This window comes from Thunnus thynnus, chromosome 1, assembly GCF_963924715.1.
Source record: "Thunnus thynnus chromosome 1, fThuThy2.1, whole genome shotgun sequence".
Classification (NCBI taxonomy): domain Eukaryota; kingdom Metazoa; phylum Chordata; class Actinopteri; order Scombriformes; family Scombridae; genus Thunnus; species Thunnus thynnus.
The window spans coordinates 23,190,605-23,215,402 of NC_089517.1; the positions used below are offsets into that span (position 1 = coordinate 23,190,605).

General features: G+C 38.3%; 1 protein-coding gene across 3 annotated transcripts in view; it reads left to right on the top strand.

Annotated features, from left to right (window-relative positions):
* The window catches only part of myom2b (myomesin 2b), a 32,191-nt gene extending 10,341 nt beyond the window's left edge, over nucleotides 1-21,850 (top strand). For all 3 annotated transcript variants that reach the window (XM_067591468.1, XM_067591460.1, XM_067591479.1), the window contains 31 exons: nucleotides 133-294; nucleotides 476-617; nucleotides 1,378-1,577; nucleotides 2,297-2,350; nucleotides 2,523-2,650; nucleotides 3,383-3,566; nucleotides 3,659-3,833; nucleotides 3,936-4,057; nucleotides 4,182-4,369; nucleotides 4,740-4,866; nucleotides 5,281-5,459; nucleotides 6,503-6,617; nucleotides 6,941-7,103; nucleotides 7,271-7,377; nucleotides 8,459-8,503; nucleotides 8,995-9,131; nucleotides 9,382-9,526; nucleotides 9,903-9,965; nucleotides 10,382-10,449; nucleotides 11,449-11,562; nucleotides 11,892-11,979; nucleotides 12,779-12,817; nucleotides 13,787-13,892; nucleotides 14,740-14,806; nucleotides 15,212-15,308; nucleotides 16,050-16,086; nucleotides 17,422-17,444; nucleotides 17,667-17,722; nucleotides 17,817-17,906; nucleotides 20,298-20,423; nucleotides 20,824-21,850. In XM_067591468.1, coding sequence (XP_067447569.1) covers nucleotides 133-294; nucleotides 476-617; nucleotides 1,378-1,577; nucleotides 2,297-2,350; nucleotides 2,523-2,650; nucleotides 3,383-3,566; nucleotides 3,659-3,833; nucleotides 3,936-4,057; nucleotides 4,182-4,369; nucleotides 4,740-4,866; nucleotides 5,281-5,459; nucleotides 6,503-6,617; nucleotides 6,941-7,103; nucleotides 7,271-7,377; nucleotides 8,459-8,503; nucleotides 8,995-9,131; nucleotides 9,382-9,526; nucleotides 9,903-9,965; nucleotides 10,382-10,449; nucleotides 11,449-11,562; nucleotides 11,892-11,979; nucleotides 12,779-12,817; nucleotides 13,787-13,892; nucleotides 14,740-14,806; nucleotides 15,212-15,308; nucleotides 16,050-16,086; nucleotides 17,422-17,444; nucleotides 17,667-17,722; nucleotides 17,817-17,906; nucleotides 20,298-20,423; nucleotides 20,824-21,033 — 3,557 coding nt within the window. In that variant the 3' untranslated portion in view covers nucleotides 21,034-21,850. The remainder of the gene's footprint in view (nucleotides 1-132; nucleotides 295-475; nucleotides 618-1,377; nucleotides 1,578-2,296; nucleotides 2,351-2,522; nucleotides 2,651-3,382; nucleotides 3,567-3,658; nucleotides 3,834-3,935; nucleotides 4,058-4,181; nucleotides 4,370-4,739; nucleotides 4,867-5,280; nucleotides 5,460-6,502; nucleotides 6,618-6,940; nucleotides 7,104-7,270; nucleotides 7,378-8,458; nucleotides 8,504-8,994; nucleotides 9,132-9,381; nucleotides 9,527-9,902; nucleotides 9,966-10,381; nucleotides 10,450-11,448; nucleotides 11,563-11,891; nucleotides 11,980-12,778; nucleotides 12,818-13,786; nucleotides 13,893-14,739; nucleotides 14,807-15,211; nucleotides 15,309-16,049; nucleotides 16,087-17,421; nucleotides 17,445-17,666; nucleotides 17,723-17,816; nucleotides 17,907-20,297; nucleotides 20,424-20,823) is intronic.
* The last annotated feature ends 2,948 nt before the right edge of the window (nucleotides 21,851-24,798 follow it).

Sequence of the window (24,798 nt, forward strand, 5' to 3'; positions counted from 1 at the left end):
TTTTTTGCAAATTACAATCCTCAGTCAAGCCATGTTTATTATTTCTACACAATATGTAGAATGCAGATATAAGAATTATGCAAGAAAATGACACTGAATTCAGGATCCTGTAACTCTTTGTCTCATTTCCAGATACTCGTTTGCATGATTCTAAATGGGTGAAGATTGAAACTGGCAGAGGATTCACCAAATTGACTCTTCCTAACCTCTACAAAGATGATGAAGGCCTGTACAAAATTCGCATGGTTACCAAAGGAGGCACTGCAGAACATAGTGCATTTGTCTCTGTTGCAGGTGAGAAGTAGATAACTTGAAATCAAACCATCCATGTTTTTTATTTCATTGTTATTGTTTTGTCAACATTATGCTTTTCAATTACAACATGTTTCCATATTTATAATACTATTTTTAAATATATATTTGTTACTTGCAGTATGATTACTAAAACAATGTCACTGTGTCACTTCTTGTATAGATGGTCCTCCTCCAGTCCCTAATGCACCTGGTGCTCCTATGGACATGAAGGTCCATGATGCCAATAGAGACTATGTCATCGTGTCATGGAAGCCTCCTAATACCACCACAGAGGGTCCAATCCTGGGATACTTTGTTGATAAGTAGGAGTTACTGATAAACACCATAAATAGATAAACAGACCAACAGAAAGACAAACAGATTACTGTAAGTCATCAGATAAAGTTGGCTTTCCTTTATCTGTACAGAAAAGAGGTTATTGTCGTTGGTACAGGCAATCCTTCCATTTTCTCAAATCATAACTCCTTTATCCCTCAATTCGTGTCAAGATTTTCTCTAAGAACTTTACAGCTAAGCAAAACTTTTTGGGATTTATTTTGTACATTACATTTTTAACCAATACAATCTTAAACACCCTTGGCTCCGTATGTAACAACATTATTAATGTATAGTGGCCTAAACAAAACATCCTTTACTAGCCATCACTGTTTTTATTTATTATTTATTTATTTCCTACTTTTGTAATTTTTGCCAAACACCATAGTGAACAACCATAGTAGCAACTTCTGTTGATGCACTTAGTTATACTGTATAACTATGGGCATCAACAATTACAAGTCACTGTATTTTCATGCATCGATCATGATCATGATCACTATAATATTCAAATTAACTACGTTTTCTCAAAATATTGTTGTCTGAGTTCCTCCATTATGCATGTGCTGCCAGACAGGTTGTTGTAGTTATAAAAACGTAAACTTGCTAAAATTAAACTTTTAAATAATACCTGTAAATATCAGCAATATTTTATTAATATACACCTAGGTATATCTTTAGTTTTTCTATACGCTTTTCTTTCCTCAACTCTTCTCCTTTTCCTTCTCTTTTCATCTTCATTTTTAGATGTGAGGTTGGAACAGAAAACTGGACTCAATGCAATGATCACCCCATAAAGATCTGTAAATACCCAGTGGCTGGACTGTTTGAGGGACACTCCTACTACTTCAGAGTCAGAGCTGTCAACTCCCATGGAATCAGCAAACCATCCCGCATGTCTGATCCCATCGCTGCACTGGACCCTACTGAGTTTGAGAGGCTCCATGGTGAGTTTATCTTGATTAGTATAGAGAAATGTCGTCCTTGCCTTTTTACGTTACATAGTTCTGAAGACTTGATAAATGTATGCTATAGTCAGTGAAATACCCATGATTTCTCACATTATCAGATCAATAAATATCTGGTTTGCTATTTTCTTTCACTGACTGAACACAAAAGCCGGTTCGTGAATGTTTACACAAATTCTTCAAAACAGCCACTGCTCGGTATAGTTACTAGTAGTTAATATTTCCAAGAAAAAAACAAATCATTGGCTCACAGGACGGATGCACAGGAAGTTTTGTTGCTTGTTAGGCTTAATTGAATCATCACTTTCATTCTACTCACTGTAAATTCTGGTGGTTTACATTTTTTTATTTGTAAGTTTTAGGGGTCATTTTATATAGCATCCCACAGAATTTATTACATGTCTAACAACTTTACTTTATTGAGCAAACTGCTCTATGACACTGTGCTACATGTAAGGGAAGTTGTACATTTGTTTTATGTTTAAATGATGTGCTGTCCTTGGTCAGTGCGATTAAAGTGACATGGAATTTGTTTACATAACATGATCAAGAATAATATTAGCATGGTTGTGTGCTGGTTTGAGCCACAGATTAAGAACATAAGAACTACATTTATCCAGATTTCTATCTGAACTATGAATTAACTTCCAACATCAACCTTAAGCAAACTGATGATCATGTTTTTTCTCTTGCTGCAGCCAAAAAACTTGGAGGAAAACTGGATGTTGTGTCTCACCATGATGAGGTTGAAGGTGGGTTTTTAATCAAAATTAACACATCTATGTATTACTATATATAATATCTATAATATTCTTGTTGTATATTACTGCATAGAGCAGGAGGGAAAAAAGTGGGTGTCTGACAGTGCATGCGTGTGACTGTATTTAATCATCTCTGTGTCGATTTGTTTGTGATTCTGTGTAGTTGACGGAAAGCCTCCAGCTCCTCCATCAGGAATGTATGCCCCAGAAACAGACAGGACATATGTTGTTCTGACCTGGAAAGCCCCTCATTATCACAGCAAGGCTCCCATGTGGTACTACATAGAGAAGGTAAGACAAAGGTCACCAAAGCTGCTTTGACTACGCCACTAGACCTACTACTTGTACTGTATGTACACCTCACCTGGAATTTAAGAATGCATATTCTTCTGTGTTTAAAAGCCCCTGCCTACAGTATAGCTCCAGGGTAGTTCAAAATCAAAAGGTAATAGGCTACCGCTGTGTGTGTTGTGTGCAAATTTTTATACTCCTCTCTCTTCTTGGAAGCCTAGAAATGGATAAACAAGATTGCATAATCAGAGGCACATTAGAATGGATTACACAAAATACATTAAATGTGTGTACGATACCACCACTTTTCTGTACAGTGTTGTATATGGTCCAATATTCGTTTGATTTCTAAAACTACATTACATGTCTGATGGTTTTTGTAGAACTCCTAGATTATGGTATCAAAGAAACAAGACCAAAAGTGACAAATTCAGATTATTAATAGAGCTAATATCCTCATATTATGCAAACTACTCTCGTGACAAAAGTTAAACCTGACAGTATACACTACTACCTCAATACTGTAGAATATGATGAATATGTAGAATCAGTTTTTCTTGTGCAATTTGCTGATTGACTTGTCAAATGACTAATGACTACATTGATGAGAAGAATCTCAAGAACTACTTGAGATCTTTAAGCAACCCAGGCTAATATGTAGCACAGAATATCATTGTGTGTGTAGATTTACCAGTAGTCATGCTTCACTTGTCTCTCTCTCTGTCCCCACAGACCATGGCAGACAGCGATGCGTGGCACCGTGTGAACACTCAGGTCCCTATTCGTTCCCCCCGTTATGCTGTCTTTGACCTGGCAGAGGGCACACAGTACAAGTTTAGAGTTTTGTCTGCCAATATGTTTGGAACCAGTGAGCCGTCAGAACCAACTGGACCTATTGAAACTCAGGAACTCAAAGGTCTAGTTCTGTCATTTTGTTTTGATCAATATCCATTGTCATTGTTGTAATTTACTGGTAACGGTTATTGGAACTTTTTTGGTCGTCCTCAGGTGTACCATCGGCTCCTGGTCAGGTGATTGCAACCACAGAAACAGACACCTCTGTCCTCATCCAGTGGACTCCACCAAAGGAACCCAACAAGTTGATTGGCTACTACATTGACCAGTGTGTGAAGGGGTCCAAAGACTGGATGTCAGCCAACCACAAACCCCACAAGAGCACAAGGTGTTTTTTACCAGACAAAAATCCCAGAAATGTGTCTCTTTGATTGTGGGTTACAGCATAGCTGGAGGTGATGTTTAATTGTATGTTATTCTGTCTCTTCAGTTTTGTGGTTAGTGGTCTGACCAAAGGAGAAACCTACGTGTTCCGTGTCCAGGCTATCAATGAGATTGGTCTTAGTGATGAGTCCCAGGAGTCTGCACCTCTGACTGTCAAGGCTGCCCTCAGTCAGTATTAAAATATTTATGATGATTATTATTATTTTTTACTTAGTGCTGGATTGTGATGGTCATTTTGATGGAAGTTTTATTGTTGAGATTATAAGTGTTAATTTTAGTTCTTTCTTTTCAGCCCACCCTTCTGCTCCTTATGACGTCGCATTGCTGAACTGTGACGGACATTCAATGGTTCTGAACTGGAAGAAGCCTCTTCACAACGGAGGTGCACATATTAAGGAATATTATGTGGACAAGAGACGTAGTGGAACATCTGTGTGGAGGGAGATTAATATCCCACCAGTCAAAGAAAGACTTTATAAGGTAATGTCTGTGTTTAACATTATTTTTTCTTTACCCAATCATTCCTACTCACAAGAGCCAATCCCAGGGCGAACACGGACAGTCATTCATACTGCTGTGAGAACCACTGTCACACTCTTTCAGACCATCTAGGTTGGGAACACCTGTCTCAGTCAGATTTCTAATGGTTAAGAAAATGTTTAAATGTTGGATACAAACATACATACACCTGAACTTCAGCTGGAAAACTTTTAGCACTAATGTAAAGTATAAGCAGTCCTGACATATGATACCATAATGAAAGATACAATCAACTTGTGTGAACTTAAGAGCTGAGAGTGGCTTTCCTTTTTTTTGGATAATAGTGCCATGGTAACATTATCATTGACAGGTAGAGGGCTTGACAGAGGGAGCAGTCTATCAGTTCCAAGTGTATGCAGCCAACCTTGCTGGCCTTGGACCAGCTTCCAAACACTCAGCCGACTTCACCTGTGAGGCCTGGACTATGCCTGAACCAGGTTCGTAACTGTCCTCTTCTGACCAACTTGGTCACTGTCATTAACAGACTTCGATATTTGCCCTCAAAAATGTGAAGCCTATACAGTAAGATATGACCATCATACTAATGGCTGCCAAACATCCTTGATATTTAAGTGTATGTGTATGTATTTATGTATGTGCATATGTATGCTGTATTATCTTCACCTATGTTTAATTTACATAATCACATTAAATTGTTGTAATTAGTTTTTTTCCTGTGGACCCCAGGAAGATTAGCTGTTGTGCTGTTAACAGCTAGCAGGCATCCAAATAAATATACAAATAAACACATTAAGATGAAGGGAATGAATGTAGTCATTTAAATGTTCACATAAGCACTAATGTAAATTTGTGATTGTGTCTCCTCTCCTCCTGTTCTGCGTGTCCTTTAGGCCCTGCCTATGACCTGACTTTCTGTGAAGTGAGAGATCATTCGCTGGTGGTTGAATGGCAAAAGCCTGTCTATACTGGTTCTGGACCAGTCACTGGTTACCATGTTGAGTATGCTAAGAAGGGCACTTCTGATTGGACTACAGCCAATGAGAAAGCAGTCAGTCACCGCTTCTTCAAGGTAAGGGCACCTTTAATATGTTATTGGGGTTCATATGAGGATTACCGGAATGATTATTTATTTATCAGACACAAAGTGGGAAAAAACTTCTTGGCAACTTCTAAAATAATTGTTGATTACAGAATCTATTCCACAATTAAGTAGATAGATTTACTGTGTAAAATTGTAAAATTATTGTAGAGAAAGAGGATGGTGGTGTTTAATGTCAACACTCCTAGAAAAATGTGGATCCTGTTGTCCTCTGGACACTAAACTGTACACTTCTAGTGGTAATATCTTCAGCACTGTGTTCCTGCTTTCTATGGGCCCCTGGTTGCTACAATATTGTTTAATTTCAAGCTTCTGTACCAGTGCACTATGCTTTATTCACCCTAATGTACAATACTGTGATATCTTGGGAACAGTCAACTGTGTGACATTGACATCTAGTGGATAAATTCAACAATTACTGGGTTGAGTACAGTACAAAAAAGCTACAGGTAAATAAGACGGTAGATGGACATATTTGGTTTTAGAATGGAAATGTTTTGTTCTTTTTAATTACACAGTAGCAGTGAATAGGTGACCCGTCTCATTTGTGATACTCGTGAGGCAATGAACAAAAAACATTATATGTATTTGACTAATGTATTTGACTGATTACTATAATGCAAAGTGGTATTCAGTGGTCTAGTAAAACATTGGTTACAAAACAGTACAGGCAAACTGAGTAAATAAAAAGAAGGTTAAGTGATTTATTACCAAAAACAAATAAATAATAATAATTGGACTGGGTTCTAGCTGTTGCTGTTTACTAGCTGCAGTAGCTGATGGATCTCAGCATTGACAGTCGCTGTTACCATTACATCTGCCCATAACAATCAAGCGAATTACCTCCAACAGTTGCTGATGTTGTGGAAAACTGTACTGTTATGATGTTAAAATCACAATCTCGGTTTCTGTTAAATTTGCCAAAACTGATGATTAACACCTGTGTACCAACTATTATTATTTCTCCTCCTTTCACTAAAACTTGGTTGTTTCCTTGTCTGTTTGTTTCCTAGGTAACAGGTCTGGAGGAGGGCACTAGCTATAATTTCCGTGTACGTCCCGTCAATGATGCAGGAGCGGGTATGGCCTCAATGCCCTCTGACCCCATGACTGCCAAGGCTGTGTCAGGTAACATTTAGTCATAGACAGAAGGAGATAATTAAGTTAACATATTCTATTTCTGAAAAAAAGCCTTTTCCAAGCATCTCTTTGTATTTTAAAGTGATTCAACAACAACAACAACGACATCAACAACACATGCTTTGTTTGATGCATTTTCTTTGAAAGAGGTGGACGCAAGATAAAGGAGAAGAGGGGAGAGGACAAATATAATATAAAACCCACTGATATTTAAAATCTATGGACAACTTGTTCCATGTGCCATTTATATAGAATTATATGGGTGCAGTTTGAAAATGATCACGTTGTGTGTTTGTCTCTGTGTATTCAAGGTTCCCAGGAAGTGTCCTGCGTTGTGGATAAGAAGTCAGGTGACATTGTTCTGTCGTTCGAGTCCTGCCAAATGAATGAGGGTTCTCACTTCATTTGGAAGAAAGATTATAAAGAAATCACAGATTTCTCCAAAGGAGTAGAGATTAAGACTGAAGGCAGCCAGTAAGACCACACACACACACACACACACACATGCACACACACACAACCATGCAAATCTTTGTGTTTGCACATACAAACTGTAAAAAATGCATTTTGAAATCTTAAATGTGAAACATCTCTCTGTTTTTATCTGTCTGTCTGTGTCTCTTTCATGCCCTGTATTGTAGTTCTAAGCTGATCTTTAAGAACCCAGATAAAGAAGACTTTGGGACGTTCTCTGTTGCTGTCACCAACACAGCAGGAGTTTCATCCAGCTATTCAATCTCTTCTGAAGGTACGCTTTATCTATCACTGTCTATGTGTGGCTCTGGTGTTCAGCCAACTAGCCAAACCCCAAAATATACAAAAATCTGATACCAATAACTGATTTAAAATTCACTCTGTAACTGAAACTAATGCAATCTTATTACATCTCATTTCAGTTCACACACATATCATTTGAATCATTTGAATATTTATCTTGTTCATCTTGTCAGCATTTACATTACATTAGACATTTGTTTCATTCATATGTTAAAAGCAGTAACATCCAAATGTCTTTCAGATCTTGATCATGAAAGATTGAGCAGCTGTACTGCAACATCCAGTTGTTCAAGGACTTAAATAAAATTCAAAAGGAAAATATGTATTGGAGAACTGAGGCGCCGTGTGGATGAAATAAAGATGAAAGCAATGAGACTGCTTAAAAATGACCACACTGGCATGTAGGCAAGAAATGATTTCATTACACATCTGATGAATAATAGCAGGGCACACTGCTCACATTATTTCCCCAAGCTTGGGGCAGTGTTTGTGTTTTAACAACACATCTTCATAGCAAGGGCTTTCTGTCCAAAAGTTTACACAATATTTTTCTTGCTATTGCACCACTATGCTACCAGGCTATAATATGTTATTCAGTGTGCCTTAAACTGATTGCTTCCCATTTGGCCTACAGTTTTTTTCAGCCTAATTTACAATAACCTGCAAGCTTACATGGTTCCATTTATTCCACTTAGATCACAGCTAGTTGGGAAGCCTCTGTTAATATGAATTACTAACTCTTAATGCAGTTTGTTTAGAGGAGTTTCAGAATGGACCTTTGATTCTAGTTTCAGGCTTTGAAAAACACAGAGCCACAATGTATCGTCTTCCCTGTGGCTATACATTATTCACTTGAATTTTTCATGTTTATCTGCCTCATTCTTGTTCACTTAAAGTACTGACTTGTCCATCTCCACATAGCTTTATTACTTGAAGCACCCTGTCATGTGTGAGTGAATATATTACATTTATGTATAAAGTTTAGCATGTATTTTAATTACTTGTTCATGCCCACAGCTGAATGATTTCAATAAGTTGTCTCTGTGTTTCAGAGTTGGAAAAGATGCTGGCACTCAGCTTTGATATCAGACACCCAAGTAGGTACCTCTGGCTGACTCTTTCGATCTCTCATAATCTCTCTCTTTGCCCCTTTTAATCTCTCTTCCTTTACACTTTTTCTGTGCTTCGTCTTTAATCTGTCTTACCTACTCTATTTTTCTGTTTCTCTTTTCCACGCCATTGCTTTCCTTTGTTATGACTCTCTTTGAACCCTTTGAGCATATTTCTCTTTTTATTTGATCCAAAAAAACATCTTACCTGCTTTTGCATCACCTGCTTAACCACTATTCACCACTCCTGTTCTTTTGCTTCCCATCTGACTCTTGCCCTTTTTCTCCTCTCCTCTCCTCTCCTCTCCTCTCCTCTCCTCTCCTCTCCTCTCCTCTCTCCTCTCCTCTCCTCTCCTCTCCTCTCCTCTCCTCTCCTCTCCTCTCCTCTCCTCCCCCAAATAAAGTAAGAACAATTTGAATAAGTAATTAGTAAAATTTAATGATGTTTTTGAACCCTTCTCTCTGCTTCTTACCTCTAGTCATCCCACTGAAGTCAGAGTTGGCCTATAAGATTTTGGAGAGAGGCAGAATGAGGTTCTGGCTGCAGGCAGAGGAGATTTCTTCCAATGTCACCTACAAATTCTTTGCCAACGACAAGGAACTGTCTGGAGCTGATGTAAGATATACTATAGTTTTATGGACAGCGAGACTAAATATTGAAAAATGGTTTCTGCCTTCAAGCTGTCTACAATGTATATTGATAATGATTCAGTCAGCTGCATCTTACAACATCATAACTATAATAATCACAGTAAAGCAGTATCTGTATTAACAAAGCCTATCTACAAGTGTATGATGACATTCTATAGCATGAAAAAGGTGTAATTCAACTCTAACTGTTGGCCTGCCAAACTGTCTCTCTGCAGCCCAACAAGATGGGTCATGACGAGTCTACAGGTGTCATTGAGTATATTATGGACCACTTTACTGAGGACGATGAAGGGACGTTTACCTTCCAGATCACAGATGGAGGAGGCATAGCACAGAGCTCACTGGTTCTGATTGGAGATGGTAAGAGAGGCCAGGTCTGACTGAGCCCCAGCCTGAATACTGACACTATACTGTATACAAATTACCAGTAAAAAATTTTAGACACACATTCCTGTTTACTTGGATGAGAAAGTGTGTCCATATACGTCTATTTATGTAGCTGCTGCTGTAGATTGGTTAGTCTAGTGTGCAATGGTACGTGCCATTGTCAGTTAAAGCACTAATGCATGAAGGACACTCAGTTCAAACATAGATGCTTGATTTCATAAATTATGATTCCACTCTCATACAGGAGGCCATTAGCTAGCTAATCCACTGAAAGAATCTATAGCGACGACTGGCAACCCTTTGATCTTTTAATTATTCTCTGTTTATGTGCATCTGTATGTGCACACAGCTTTCAAGGCAGCGCTGGCTGAGGCTGACTACCAGAGGAGAGAGTACATCAGAGTCAAGGAGGGTAAGGAACACAAAACATCACCCATTTTTAAGCTTGTATGAGCTCTACTCTACTAAGTCTGAGACCAGCAGAAAACTATGTTGCGAGATTTTAATCAATGAGAATACAGGAATGAAGCAGAACATCATTACTCAAACTGGGAGGTGGAACCCAAAAACTCAACACAGACCCATTTCATAGACCCATTTCAAATGGCTCACTATGAAATGAGTTCCAAATTAAGATATTTATTGAGTCCTGTAGGTGTGAGTAAAAAATCCACACCACAGTAGTATTTTGCATTAAAAGTTTTAAAGCCATACTTGATTTATGCATGAGGAAGTTAGTGGAGTTTATATAATAAAGGCCCACAAGTAATTTATTTTAAGCCTATGTCTTTTCCCTGGGCTTTTCTCTCCCGTCTCTATCCACCACAGGTCCTCACTTCAGTGAATTCCTGTCCCTTCACGTCGGAGATGACTGCTCTGTTACTCTGGTTTGCAAGGTAAACACAGCCAAACTCAATAATTATTGAATATTTACACTCTAAATAAACAGAAGGCTGGATAGCTGATTAGTCATTCTACAGAGAGTGAGTGCAGGATGTGACAATGCTGTGTAATGATAAGGTCCAAACTGAGAATAGCCAGAATTACATGGTCAGGATTTTGTCTTGGCTTTGTAAGCATGCAGCATATAATTAAAACAATTTTGAAATTAAAGTATTGTTCATATCCCTTGAGAAAATCTGAAGCAGATGTCTGTTTTATCTGTTTGTCAGTTTGGCCCAAATAAGTGCATTTTGAATAATGTAGAAACACAACAAATGTATGTAGTAGATGAATGTTGAGCAACTGTACAAAGCAGACAAAGGCTGCTTTTCAAGCATCAGCCATTTTGCATAAATAGGCTCTATATGTAGTTAGTGTCAGTGATTAGTTAGGGTACAATATATTCCTTAACATTAAAATTCCAACAACATACTACAGGCCATGGTTATCTTGGGGGACAGAGTGGCTTTTTTATCCAGGAGATAGGGTGAGTGTAACTGCCCAAAGTGCAGATATGAGGTATCTCTTAGTCGTAATGAACCACTACATAAACTGACCTTTAGACACATCACTGACGTGTTGGATTTGCATCTTGTAATGAGTTATAAAATCAGAGGTATGCAGCAATAATGGCATTTCTAACAGGTTTCTATAAGGTGGAACTAACATGTATTTATAATAGTGCAAAACATTTTGAATGGAAATGTTGCACTTCAAGCGTTAAATAGCCCTGATGGAAGATGAGGAGCACCACATCTAAACTGGGGACTGATAAGTGACCTTTGAAGGCAGTTTTTGGGTGGAGTCCACCTGTGACTATTCGGTGCCATTAGGATTTGATGATCTGCTCTATAGAAGTTATATATAAAAAAACAGCTAAAACCTTCCTTCCTTGTTAACGATAATTATACTGAATGCTTTAATAATATGCATGATTATGTTTTTCATTGCAGGTTGCTAACTTGAAGAAGGAGTCAGAGTTCCACTGGTATAGAGAAGACACAGAGATCATCCCTGATGTGAAGCCTGACCTCGGAGCAGGAGTCTGTAAACTGCCAATTAAATTGGTAATTGCATTTTGATATTGAATGCTATAAAACTGTGTACAATACTATTACTACTATGCATGGTTATAATTGCACATATAATCATATAGTGTGGTGCAGTGGCTATTCTATGTACAGACATGCATCCAATATTTTGTTAAATAATTTAGTAATTTACAAAATTGATGCCATGTTACACAGTTTAGTATATCTCTAAGCACCTACAACAAAGACACTTTGTTCAAAAATAAGAAGTCTTCAGAATGTATTCACATTCAGAGTTCAACAAAAATGCTCTCCCATTGTTCCCTATGCTATTTTATGTGTTAACTGCTTTCTTTCTTCTCCAGTTTTCACTGAAAACAGCAGGAATTTATAAGGCCACCATCAGTGATGACAGAGGAAAAGATATGAGCCAAATTGACATCTCCGGAAAAGGTAAACATACTGTATTTTTCTTTACTAACTTATCTGAATGATTAATTAGGGGAGTAATTCACTGGCTGGCTGGCTGGCTGTTTGTGTAACTGGGCAAGAGTGAATAATAATCTACAAATTAAAAATATAAACTGAGACAAAGCTTGATGCTCATTAAAAAGTGTAAGGCAGGAAAAAAATATGATAAAAATGTACAGTATACAGCATCTGTGCATGGTTAACCCTAACCTTTATTTCTCTAACTATTGTTTAAAAATAGTTCTAGCCATGTGGCAGCTTGTTAACCTGCTGGCTGTATTTGTTCCTAAGAAAATCCACTTTTTCCCCCTACAAAACTTTGTGTGAAATAAACTTAAGCTACTTCTTTATGCATTTTGATGGCAGCACTGAGCATTACTGACCTTTTCAGATAATATTTTATCCTCTCTGTATTTGAAGTTAGTAAGTATTTAATCAGTCCTTGAGGAGAGATTAGCTGAAAGACACAACTCTTCATGCATTTTTACCATTTTATCTAAGATGTGACACCACAATTTAACAGAAATATTCAAGTAATTGCTTTAGTAATGGCACCCAAGATACCGAGTCACAGGGTCTGGAGACACCTTCTCCCAAATACCCTGTAACTCTTTAAATGAGGGGTAGCAAATACCCAGACACATAAGTGCTAAGAAACACAATTAATTTAAACCGAGCCTTACTGAGCCTTGAATGCAGCCACCAGAGGGCAGCATTGTGGCTTTTTTTGTCCTCCGGGTTCTTTCACTGACCCTATATTTCTCTGCCTCATCTTCTCTAGTGTTTGAAGAAGCAATAGAAAAGATCAACCATCTGGCTGGTAGGTATCTACCTTCTACACACACATACACACACACACACACGCACACACACACAAACACACGTGCATGCACGCACGCGCGCGCACACACACACACACACACACACAGAGGTATATACACATAACACACATCAATTAGCTCACTAACAGATATCCATATTACAAACAGTGCTAAACATCACCACCACCCTCAACCCACTGAAGGGATGAAGTGCAAATCATCTAAATTTAACGTGGCACAATCACACCACAGTGATAAAACATTTCGTAGCTCCATCAGCAGGCTGATACATTTCTGTTTTAAAACTCCACTGATACACACACACACACACACACACTTATCAGCCTGTGGCAGAAGTTGTCATGCTGGAAGCATTTGGCCATCATGCCATCATGTGGTGAAATCACTTTAAAATTCCACTGCGCTGTCACAGTGACAGTGTGGAGGAGCATCTTACTCCTATTTTAAGAGACAGTCACTTGACAGTTCTGCAGCAACTGTTACAGCAGTGGTTGCAGAGGAGAAGAGGGTTCATTACTGTGATAATGGGAAACCATGGTGATGTCACCAGGTGGATGACACATTTGTACACTTGTAATGTGCAGCGAGCAAAGTCCCATACAGACATACAGAAGTGTAAAACTCCCTTTTGTAAAAGGCTTTAAAAAGAAAAGTAATTAAAAACCTCTGATGGTTGAAGCATTTTTTTTTGAATGAAGCACACAAAAAGTCATGACTCTAAAAATCTGAACTCTTCTCCAATAATATGATTTTGCTTTCCAACCTGAATAAAGTAACATATAAAGGGAAGTCTTAAAATCAACCCTACAAATGACTGCAGATGGAAGTTTGATTTTATTTGATTAATTCTGAGAAAAAGTGCATACTGTAGCTGTCACAGCAGAGATAGACCAGGTGATTTTAAATATGCCCTCAACAACCTCTGTCACCTCCATCACCTCCTCTAGGAGCCAGTGCAGCAGAGCTGGTGATTCACTGCACAGCAACAGGCATTCAGTTGCAGTGTCACATGAAGTATTACACCTCCGAGATGAACATCACTTGGTATCATGGGTAAGGAGATACATTTATAATACTAACACTAATAATACTAATACTATTACCACTAAGAACACTACTACTTCTCCAAAAACAATAACAACTACTACTACTACTACTACTACTACTACAGTAAAAGTGAAAAATTAATTCTAGTATTTGTAGGGGTTTTAGAGGGACTATGAGGGTTCTTTTAAGTCTGCCTATAAGCATGCTGACCGCAAACACATTGTTTTGCTTTTCTCTCAAGTTAAACCACCAGGAGTGGCAAAAACAATAAGCCACATAATAAAACTTGTGATAGCTGTTGGCAAGTGTTTTCATTTTCCTGGTTATTGCAATAAAATTGCCCTGTTTTGTGACAAAAATCACCCCCCTATCATTTCTTATGAAGAAGCAAGGTTTTTCTGCACTTAAAAGCACTCCATCGTACCCTAGAGATTATAAAACGTGAAAGGAGGGGAAAACAGAGAGAGAGAGAGTGGAGGAAAGGAAGGAATAAAAAAATGCTAAAAAGAAAGAAAGAAGAAGAACAAGAGAAAGATGACAGGAGGTAGTAGAGGCTTTTCTGTTATTCAATTATTCAAAGAACAAAAATTATGGAGATTAGATTTTTAACCTCTCCTCATCCTTTCTATGAGCGTGTGTGAGAGCGACAGATAGCAAAAAGAGAGAAATTGGTATCCCTAGGCGTAACATTAGGCAGGCATGTAAACATGATTTTCCATTACCTCTGAAACAGGCTTCACCCACTCGCATAGAAACTCTACACACACACACACTCACACACACACACACACATATACTCACACACACACACACACACTAACCTCTTTCCTCTCCTCTCCTCTTCTCTCCTCAGTGAGACTAAACTCTCCCACAGTGACAAGGTTGTGATTGGAGGAACCCCTGCTATGGCAACAATGGAGGTATTACATATGATGGATCATATGTGGGTAGTTTATTGGACAATAAAGCATGTCATGCAGCGGCAATGTTGCCCATCAGCAGGGCTTAAAAAGTCATCGGAGTGCCTTTGAAGAGATGACACCAGGGCAACTTTGAGATAAATTAAAAAGATAATCTCACCTTTTAGAATGGGTAGCTAATGAATAAAATCCTCATACATTTTGAATTCATTAACATTCATTAATTAAACAGTGTATCTTCTTTTTACTTTTGAGAATCATAATTGTAATTACCTTGCAGATAAATTGACATTTCTTAAACCATTAATTACAGACATACAGGCATAAATAAACAGCTGGACACTGGTAAATTGATGGGTTTGTTGGTTGCATGACAGATTGGTTAATTAGCTGATTTAATTACAGGTGATTGAGCCAACAGAGAAGGATAAAGGAGTGTACTCCATCGTGATCACAGACCCTGAAGACTCACATAAACGCTCACTGGACCTCAGTGGTGACGGTCAGTAGACCTTGTCTGTCTCTCTCTGTCTTTTGCTTATTCTCACTCTTTTTATTGATGTTACAGTAAAAAAGGGTATTAGAAACAACACAGTCATTTGTTTTCATTGAGCTCTTGGCTTCAATTTGCAGTTTAAGACTTTAAAGTAACAATCCACTCAAAACCTATGTTTTGAGTATCAGTATTTGAGCTGTAGAAAGTTGCAATTTGCTCTTTTACAGACAATTACTGCTGTGGTCAGCTTGAATTCATGTCAGTTACAACAGTTTCCAATTGTATCAAGTTTTCATGTGGAAAATATATCAAAATGTCCACAAAAACTTCTTAAACCACTCCTGTAGCAAATAATCAACTTCTCCTCTGTCCATCCATATGGACACAAACATGCAAATATTTATACGTGCATTGTTTCCATGTTCCATTATTTTCATCCTCAAGTTCAGAAGCTACGTCAGAAGTAGTGCATTGAGCCATTTTAGTATAACCATACATTTCACCAGAATATGTTAAACTGACATTCATTGAAACTGGGCACTGCTGCATTTGTTCATGAAGGAGCAAGCAAGACACACCTTCTTACAACCACCTTTTAGGCCAGGGTTGAGTGTTTTTAAACTGAAATGGTGGATTAAGGAATTGTTGTTGCAGCAATTCCCTTTATGCCAGATGAATAAAAGTGACCTTGACCTTGATTTAATGTTGTGAACAGTGGCAGTGAAATTCTGTTTTTGTCTTTTACAGTATATGAGAAGGCCTTCGTTGAGTTCCAGAAACTCAAGTAAGACTCTCGAATCTGATTCTTTACCCGTGCACTGCATTACTGCATTATCATTATTATTATTTCTTTTTATTTTGATAAATTCAAAGGACAAAGTTCACTCTATCTATACTCTAACTCTATATGATATGTTGACACATTGATTATGACTTAATTTAAATCCTGAAGATAACATCTAAGATATTAAATTGCTTAGCGAATAAATAGAATAAAAAGTCAGTAGACAATTTCAAACAAGCAACTTGAGTTGAACTTCTACACACACACAATACTCTACTGATAACAACATTCATGTAGCATGCACCACGCATGTCCTGCACACCCTTCCAATAATGCCATCAATTTAAACTGTCAATGCACTGCTCACTTTTTTTGATCTAACCTCTTTGTTGCTGTTTTACTGTACTGTTTGCGAACACTGCCACTGCTGCGTCAACAGAGTTCAACAGGCAGACTGAACTGCTACTTTTGAAATGTTCAGAATAAGTAGTATAAAGAAAACAGAGCTGATTAAAGTTCTTTCTCTACCTTTAAGTCAAACAATTTAAATTTTCAGCACCCAAATTCTCAGTATACTATAATATCAGAAATCTATGTTTAAAATACAGGCATTCAAGTAGCACAGATCCTTTGGGGTCCTTTGACTAATTGGGCCAAAGCGAAACCCTACACACTGAATTTTGCAAACCCATTTAGAAAAATCGATTCAAAGTCCTAACGATAAACACTGCATGCAGAATGGAAGCCATCCAAATCCCTTTTCTAATTAACATTCAAAAAGAGACATTTAAGCACAAGATTTTAGCAACACATTGAAACAAATGACACCCTGTTGCCCTTTTGATTGAGCATCAACATGCCAAGAGGAGAGCAGAGTTCCCTGAACCATCTGGTCCTGTGGCTGACCTCTGGTCCTCCATGCTGCTACGACAGTCCTCACCTGGTTATTACAAAGCAGTATCATTTTTCAAATGGAAAAATTCACTATAGTCGCAGAGTAAACTACAGTATAATTGTGGCTTGGCTCTCAACCCAGAATATCTTGTGGCAATCCATCTGACCACTGTAACTAACCTAAAAATGGAGGAGATATTATGTGTGTGGACAGTGAGCAGAGCCAGGTAATGAAACAGATCATTAAGCAAACCTGGTTGTACTACTAGTTGCATTTGGTAGAATTACAAGTATTATTATTTGTTGAATTCTTTATTTTGAGAGACAAATTTACACTGAAAGGTTCATATTTAGGTTACAGTGTACATTTATATTTTATATGATTAATATAGTACCACTAGAGAGAGAAATAATTCTAACGTTTCTTCCTGTGTGTTTCAGGGCTGAGGCCTATGCTGAAAGGAGTGAGTGCATCCTTCCATTCTCCATGTTTCTTTATGCAATAGTTACTTTTCCCCCATATATTGCTGTTTAAAAGTTATCAGTGTTCAGGTATTCTCTCACAATGAATAAAGCTACTGGTTGTTTAGTTGTGTTACAGAAAATTAAGGCACACCATGACTGCAAAAAGCAATAAGAAGATAATGCACAATGATACTGCACAATTAATAATGGGTTTTTTTCAGACCGTGGTAAGGTGGTGGGAGGACTGCCTGATGTGGTCACCATTATGGAAAAGAAGGTAATGTCTGAGTATGTGTGATTGTGGGATTTCTGTCTCTGTACAGTAAATGTGTACATGTTTGTCTAAGAAGTAATCTTTATGCCTCCTATAGACCCTGAGTTTAACATGTACAGTGTGTGGAGATCCCAGGGCTCAAGTCTCATGGCTGAAGAATGGAGCAGAGGTCGAACCTGATGATCAGGTAAAAACTTCTGCAACCCGCAAACCCAACCCCCTCCTTCCTGTCTCATGATTAATTACCTTATTAATCAGACAGAATTGCGATAGCATGTTTCTATTAACTTGTCTGGTGATACCATAGAACTCAGTGTGTGTCTACTGGTTTTGTTACTCCTGGTGGCTTTGATTGTGTTTGAATCTTCAGCACACTCTTTGGATTCATATAGATGGTATCCTAAAGGGCAGAATCTGTACTGTGAAATACAATAATGGCTCAGTGACATTAGCCTGAATAAGGAATTAGATCTTTAACATTATATGTAAACTTATATAAATTTATGATAGTATTGTCTGAGTAGTGTATGGGATCAATTCATTTTCAATCTGTACACAAAATTGAAACTTGAGAAATAGAGAAGATCCCTATTGATACACTTTAGTTCCCTGTTGGAAAATGACTGATTGCACTGCTGGAAGTCTCTATACAGCCTCCATATGTCCCACCGAGGTGATCAGGATTAAGGGAAACAAAGGGCCTCTACCTGCTTTTGGGGGAGACTTTCAGCACGACTTATAATCCCTCACTGGGGGGATCTACATACTTTAGGTGAGGTCAATATTATCAGCACACTCCTGGATTGGTAAGGAACAAATCTACTTCTCATAACTCATTGACCTACTTGCCAACCAGTATAAGTCTACAGTCTGTCCCCAGTCAGTAGAGGCTCTTTCAACAGCTTCAGCACCATGCCGCTCCTAATGGCTTTGAAGATTTAAGTTTGAGAAAACCCCAGTCCAGGAGGAATACAGTATGTGTTGAAGTCTGCCCTCTTCTTTATTCATTCCCTCACCTGCTAATAATCTGTCTATAACAAGAACTGACGTCCTTGGTGATCTGTTTTCCAAACCTCAGGAGAGTCTTTCCCCTACAAAGTTACCACAGAGGCTATTGAAGCTATTAACAGAAAAACAAACAGAAATACAGTACCAGTCAAAAGTTTGGACACAGATCCAGGTACACAGATCCAGAGAATATTGCACTGAAACTCAGAGTATAAGTATGTTGGAGCAGGTGGTGAATACCAGAAGGTAAAGGTAAGGTAAACATTTTGTCACTAAGTATGAGCTTTTTGTGATCTTAGCACTGTACCTGTGTACTGTACTATGCACCAGTACCACCATAAATCCTATAATCACTTAATATTATGAGTCAAATTAAGGAAAGAGTAGCTTAACAAGACTCATCTGTGAAGGAATTTTCATATATATTATATATGAATACACCTTAAACCAAGCAAGCAGGGAGGAGCAGACGGCTGTCCTCTCCCCAGTCAAGCTTATCTGTCTTCGTGGCCATTGCCACGAGAACCTTGGCACTGAAGCAAACAATCTTATGGCAAGGTTTAGTTATGTTTTGTCTAGAGCCAAGAACGTGTGGTTAACAAATCCTTATTGGAAGTTCTAACTAAAGCATAACTAAGCATTGCTGAGGGCTCTCCTTCAGACTTTGGGGTATTCACCTCAGTGTCCACTCTGTGCACTTATCCCAATGTCTCCTTGGTTGATCAAGTTGCCAATTAATCTTTTTGCTTCAAGACATCCAAATCTTCCGGTGTTTATGAAACAGCAAGCTCAAGATTTCTACAACATCACCCACAAATGAACCTAGGTTATGTCTAATAAATGAATGCAATTATCCAAAACCATAAAACATGTTAATTATAAAAAGGCCATTAACTGAAAATATGGCATGTATGGCCAGGTCTATTTGATTTTTAGGCCAGAGTTTTTTAATTTCTCAAAATGAAAAAGGCAATTGTTTCTCTTAATAGGAATGTAATTACACTGCTACTGTTTTAGAGCCACTCCATAAAAATTAACAAATGTCCAGACCTTGCAAATGAGTGGGCAGGTATGAGAGAGGGAAATTAAAATAGGCTACTGTATTTTCTCTCGCTAATCACATTGTACATGTAAGAAAAAAAGTACTCTATCTAGTCTCAGGTGGCTTAAACATAAATAAAACATAGATTTTGTGTTTTGTGTTTTCAAGAAGTAAAGATGGAATATAGTTTTATTTGTATCATCATTTAATTTCATCATATTCTGTTTTTTTGTGTTTTTTTTTATTTCCCTCCCATCTGTGTCAACATTGGTAAGCTGACAAGGCTCAGTGGAATCGAATAAAATAAAATAGAATAGGACGTTGGTTCCTGTGTTGAGCAAGTCCATCTAGCAATGCTCAATTTTTGTTAACAAGAAGTGGTAATCAAAGCTCATGCTGCTGCTTTGACTAAAAGATAAATCAATGTTTAAATAAAACTTTAAGTGACAGGCCTTTTAAATGTTAAATCATGCTAAACTCCCCATGCTGCCTTTCACACTTATTTAACTTTTAATTTCATTTTTTCAGTACGTGGTCTCCCTGGATCAGGGCAGGTTTGCCAGTCTGACGATCAAAGGTGTTTCCATGGAGGATTCTGGCAGATATACCATGATTGTCCAGAACAAATACGGAGGGGAGTCTGTGGATATAGTGGTGAGTGTCACTGCTGTGTACCACAAATGACTGGATTTACTCAAAGCCATGAAAACTTCTCGGCCATCTGTGGTACAAATCGTGTTTTTTCACTGGGGCCTAACAGTGAGATATTTTTGTGATCACATTTGTATGTAGCTCAGAGGTGTTACAGAGCTGATATATGACTTTGTGACTTTTGTCTGACCCCGATTTGAGTTTCAACATGGAAAATACTGCAAAATACTGATGTAGAACAATCTTTACTTAAAGCTCAAAATTATGTGTTTAAATGCACAATTTTTGCAAGAACGTCTTCTCTTCTTTTTATTGTCATACTTACATACAGTGGAGTAAATGTATGTATGATAAATGAAATAATATTAAAATGATGTCTGAATCTTTCTCTGTCACCCTCCAGGTCAGTGTCTACCGCCATGGAGAGAAAATTCCTGAGGCGAAACCCACTCTGACCCCTAAAACAATCATCCCTCCCAAACTCCCCATTGAGATCCCTCAACCCAAGGCCCATGCTGCTCCTAGCCCTGCCCCCTCTTCTCCTAGCCCCGCCCCCCCGAAGGCAGCTCCAGGAAGAGGAGTGAAGAGCCCCACTCCCACTAGGAGGAAGTAAAAAGCAGAGCAGTTATAACAGAGGAAGAAACATATTCAGACACTGGTGAACATGTAGACCACCCATAGTTTAGAAGCTTTCATTGGTATCTTCTATCTGGACAAATATTATACTATTAAATGAAATGGTGCTAACACATTTGACCTTAAATTAGAGAGTTGGAAAAATCCTAATAACTAAAATAATTCTCATAACTGTGATAGAAAGCAAATAAATTAAAAAATGAAAAAAAAAATTAACTGTACCTGTGTGAGATCATTTTATGAAAACACAAATACATTAAATGATTCAAATATATAACTAATTCATATCTGAACATGACTGAACTGGAAATGAGTTGCGTTGAAATGAAATGAAATGAAATGAAACTGGAATAAAACTATTGCTGGAAAATGAATGAAATCTGTTTTAATTAACACTGTAATGTTCTGTAAGTGAGGCAGAGATATTGAGTGAGTAAGTGTACTTCCAGGACAGCCATGTATATAAATGTTATCAAAATCCACAGTAAATAATAATTATCAGTCTAATGTGAATCTGACTAAACTAAAGGTATTTAAAAATCAGCGATGAACACATCATATGATTAAAGAGACACAATACAGAGCATAGTTTTTAGTGCTGGATAAGCGGTAGGAAAAGGATGGATGGACAGAGCATAGTGTTCACCACTACGGAGACATCTGCTTAGAATGCTTGATCTTTATTCACTGTCCTAAAACAAGTTAAACTATGTCATATCAATAGTTTTGTAATTTAGGAACAATCGCTTTGATATGATCTCATCAGTATTCAAATAAAAAAAACATGTTTCTCATGTCTGTACTTTTGATGGTTTGCAAATATATATGTTTGCCTTAATGAGAAATTTCTTAATTCCTCCTCAAACACAGAAACACTACTACCACCACTCTTTGAAGATGGGGCCAAGCCAAGCCGTGGCCGTATGGAGAGAGGTGTGCCAACTCTGCCTATAGGGAGGGGCGGCTTTGCATATGATCAATGGCTTGGCTCAGTCTCACGGTCATGAAACGTGTTTTATACATGAAGGATTTAATTTACATGTTTCAGAAAATCTCTGTCATATAATGGTCCCTGCAGGATGTTGATGCATAAGTCTTGAATGTGTCTCACAGCCTCAGTATCATCACTACATCCAAGAAGATGAACATCCACGCTATGTAGTTTTTACTGGCCTTAAAAAATAATGCTAACTTTCACAAAGAACATATTAACACAGGTACAGAGAGAAATTGGTCAAAGCCATCATTAGGCTGCCACCTCTTTAACACTGCCAACTGATGGCTGCAAATATAGCACCACAGTGACATACTGATGATGCTGAAGATCAGCTAGCAGTGAATCACTGCTTAGTAAACCAGAGCTGTGGAGCAGGGCTGTCACACTGACACTGTCGCCACAGCAAACTGTCATAACCAAATTCTGCTTAATATTGACTCCAACTGTTAGCACAAAAAATATTTGGGGAAAATCTATATGCATTCTACCTTACAGCCAAATATCAATAATCTACAGTCCTCCTGGTCATCAGCCAATAGCAGAAACACACATGCTATAAGACGGCAGGTTGAAAGGCTTGTGCCCAAGCGCAGGAAGTAGTGATGGCAGAGCTGATGAAAAGATGGCTGATGAGATTTGTGGTTCATTAAAGCTGATGAGAGGAGAGCAGACGGAGAGGAAAGAGGGAGGGGAGGAGGGTAAATTCATTGTTTCTGTGTTTGCTGTTGCTAATAAAAGAAAAGAGATTACACTTTGCTGAGCCTGTTTATTCATTCTGTCAGAGAACCAGAGACGGATTGAGTGAGCGAGGGAGCTGGAGTAATGGAGAAACTGAAAGAAAGAAAGTCAGACTGCGAGGTTACTGTTGTTTTGTGTTACTTTTGTTGGTGCTGAGAGTGCCGCGGCGGTACGAGACAAGTCTTGTCATGCTAGTTAACAAGGTGAGAATGAGTTGAGTGATTGAATGAAAAGGAGAGGGATAAAGTGTGAGGAGTGCCGTGTGTGTGTGTAGTTGTTTGTTAAGTTATTTTGCTATTGTTGCTTTCTTTTTGGGACATGAAGACAGATCTCAACATGTCATAAATGGAGTGTCTAAGTGTGAAAAGAAGGGAAAGACACACTGAGACAAAGTGTGTGTGAGAGAGAGACGAATGTAGATAATTCAGTGTTTCGTGGCAATAAAGGACTTCTGAAGTGTGACAGAGAAAGACAGGAAGAGAACAAGACTTGTATGTTTAGAGAGAATGAGAGAGAGAGAGACAGAGATCTGAATCATTTTGATGTTTCACTGATCATCTGCTGTGAGATCATTTTCCTGACTTTTTCATTAATTTTCACATTTTTAATCAACATAATTACTGAGAATCCAAATGTTGCCATGACAACTAACTTTTAATTTCAATAAACTTGGAAAAGGACTCATCTGACACACAAACAGATGCATACACACCACCACACGCATAAGCACACATGCACACACACAGCCATGTACACACACACACACACACACACACATATAGACAGCTGCTATCTAAATGGAATAGCTAGCCAGTACTGATAGCATGAAATTGTGTTTCCAAATATAACACCGTGTCATTGGAGTGTGTGACTGTGTGTGTATGCGTGTGTGTTGAGAGAAAGATATATGCTCTTCTACAGTCCTCCACACGGGGGCACTATGGTAACATGCACACACATACAGACACTCTTCTTCAGTTTTAGGCACATGCACAGACTTGCTCACACATATGCACACACATGGATAGACAGGCCCGTCCTAATTAAAGCAGCGCTGTTCAAACAATGAGATAAACTAGGAGCAGAGACATTTTTGGGTGTGCACTGACACACAGGCACATTTTAAAATACTGCTATAACACACACACATATGTACATGCACATACACAGACACACACACACACTTTTTAATTTGCAGTTTGCATTGTGGGGGTAAATGCTAACAATTATTCTGATGATGATATTGATTACTACTGATTTTTGCCTAAAGAGAGAGGAGGAGAGAGGTGCGCAGAGGGATATGAAAGGAGGGTGAGGATTGAGGGAAGGAGGAAAGAGAGGAGAGGAACTAATAAAGAAAAGAGTAATAAAAGAATTATAGAGCTTGTCTCTATGAGAGAGGACAGGAGGTTGAAGGTAATGTGGAGGGAGAGAAAGAGAACTGGGAGGGAGTAAGAAGGGAGAGGTGTGGGAGACAAAAGAGGAAAAGATGAAGGGTAGAAAAAAGGGAACGAGCAGGAGAGACAAGAGAGGGACACAAGCAGTGAGGTGGAAGGTAGTGAGAGGAGTTGATTGAAGCAACAGACCTCTATTTTGAAAGCGTATTGCATCAGGTGCACATTGTTGGTTTCCACTTTTTGTCTCATGGCCATAAAAATCCTCACACTACACAATCAGACTCGACTGGTGTGTCACACACTTTACTATGAATGAAAATAAACCTGCTTGTTTCGGAGTCATCAGCCATGTCAGCACCTCCAATCTCACAGGAGCGCTCAGAAAATCTCTGCACATGCTGCATTGTAAATCGAAAATTTTACATAATCAACACAGCTGGAATGTGTCTGCTCATTGATTAGGCTGGTAAAGGTTGAATTTGTAAAACCATTGCACTACCAGAAAATCCTTGGCTGACCAGCAGCCCTGTCTGAACTCTGTCTGGGATTTCCCCTCAGACAAGTAGTAGATCTAGAGTAAATCAGCCCAGCAATCCTCCACTGTACCTCC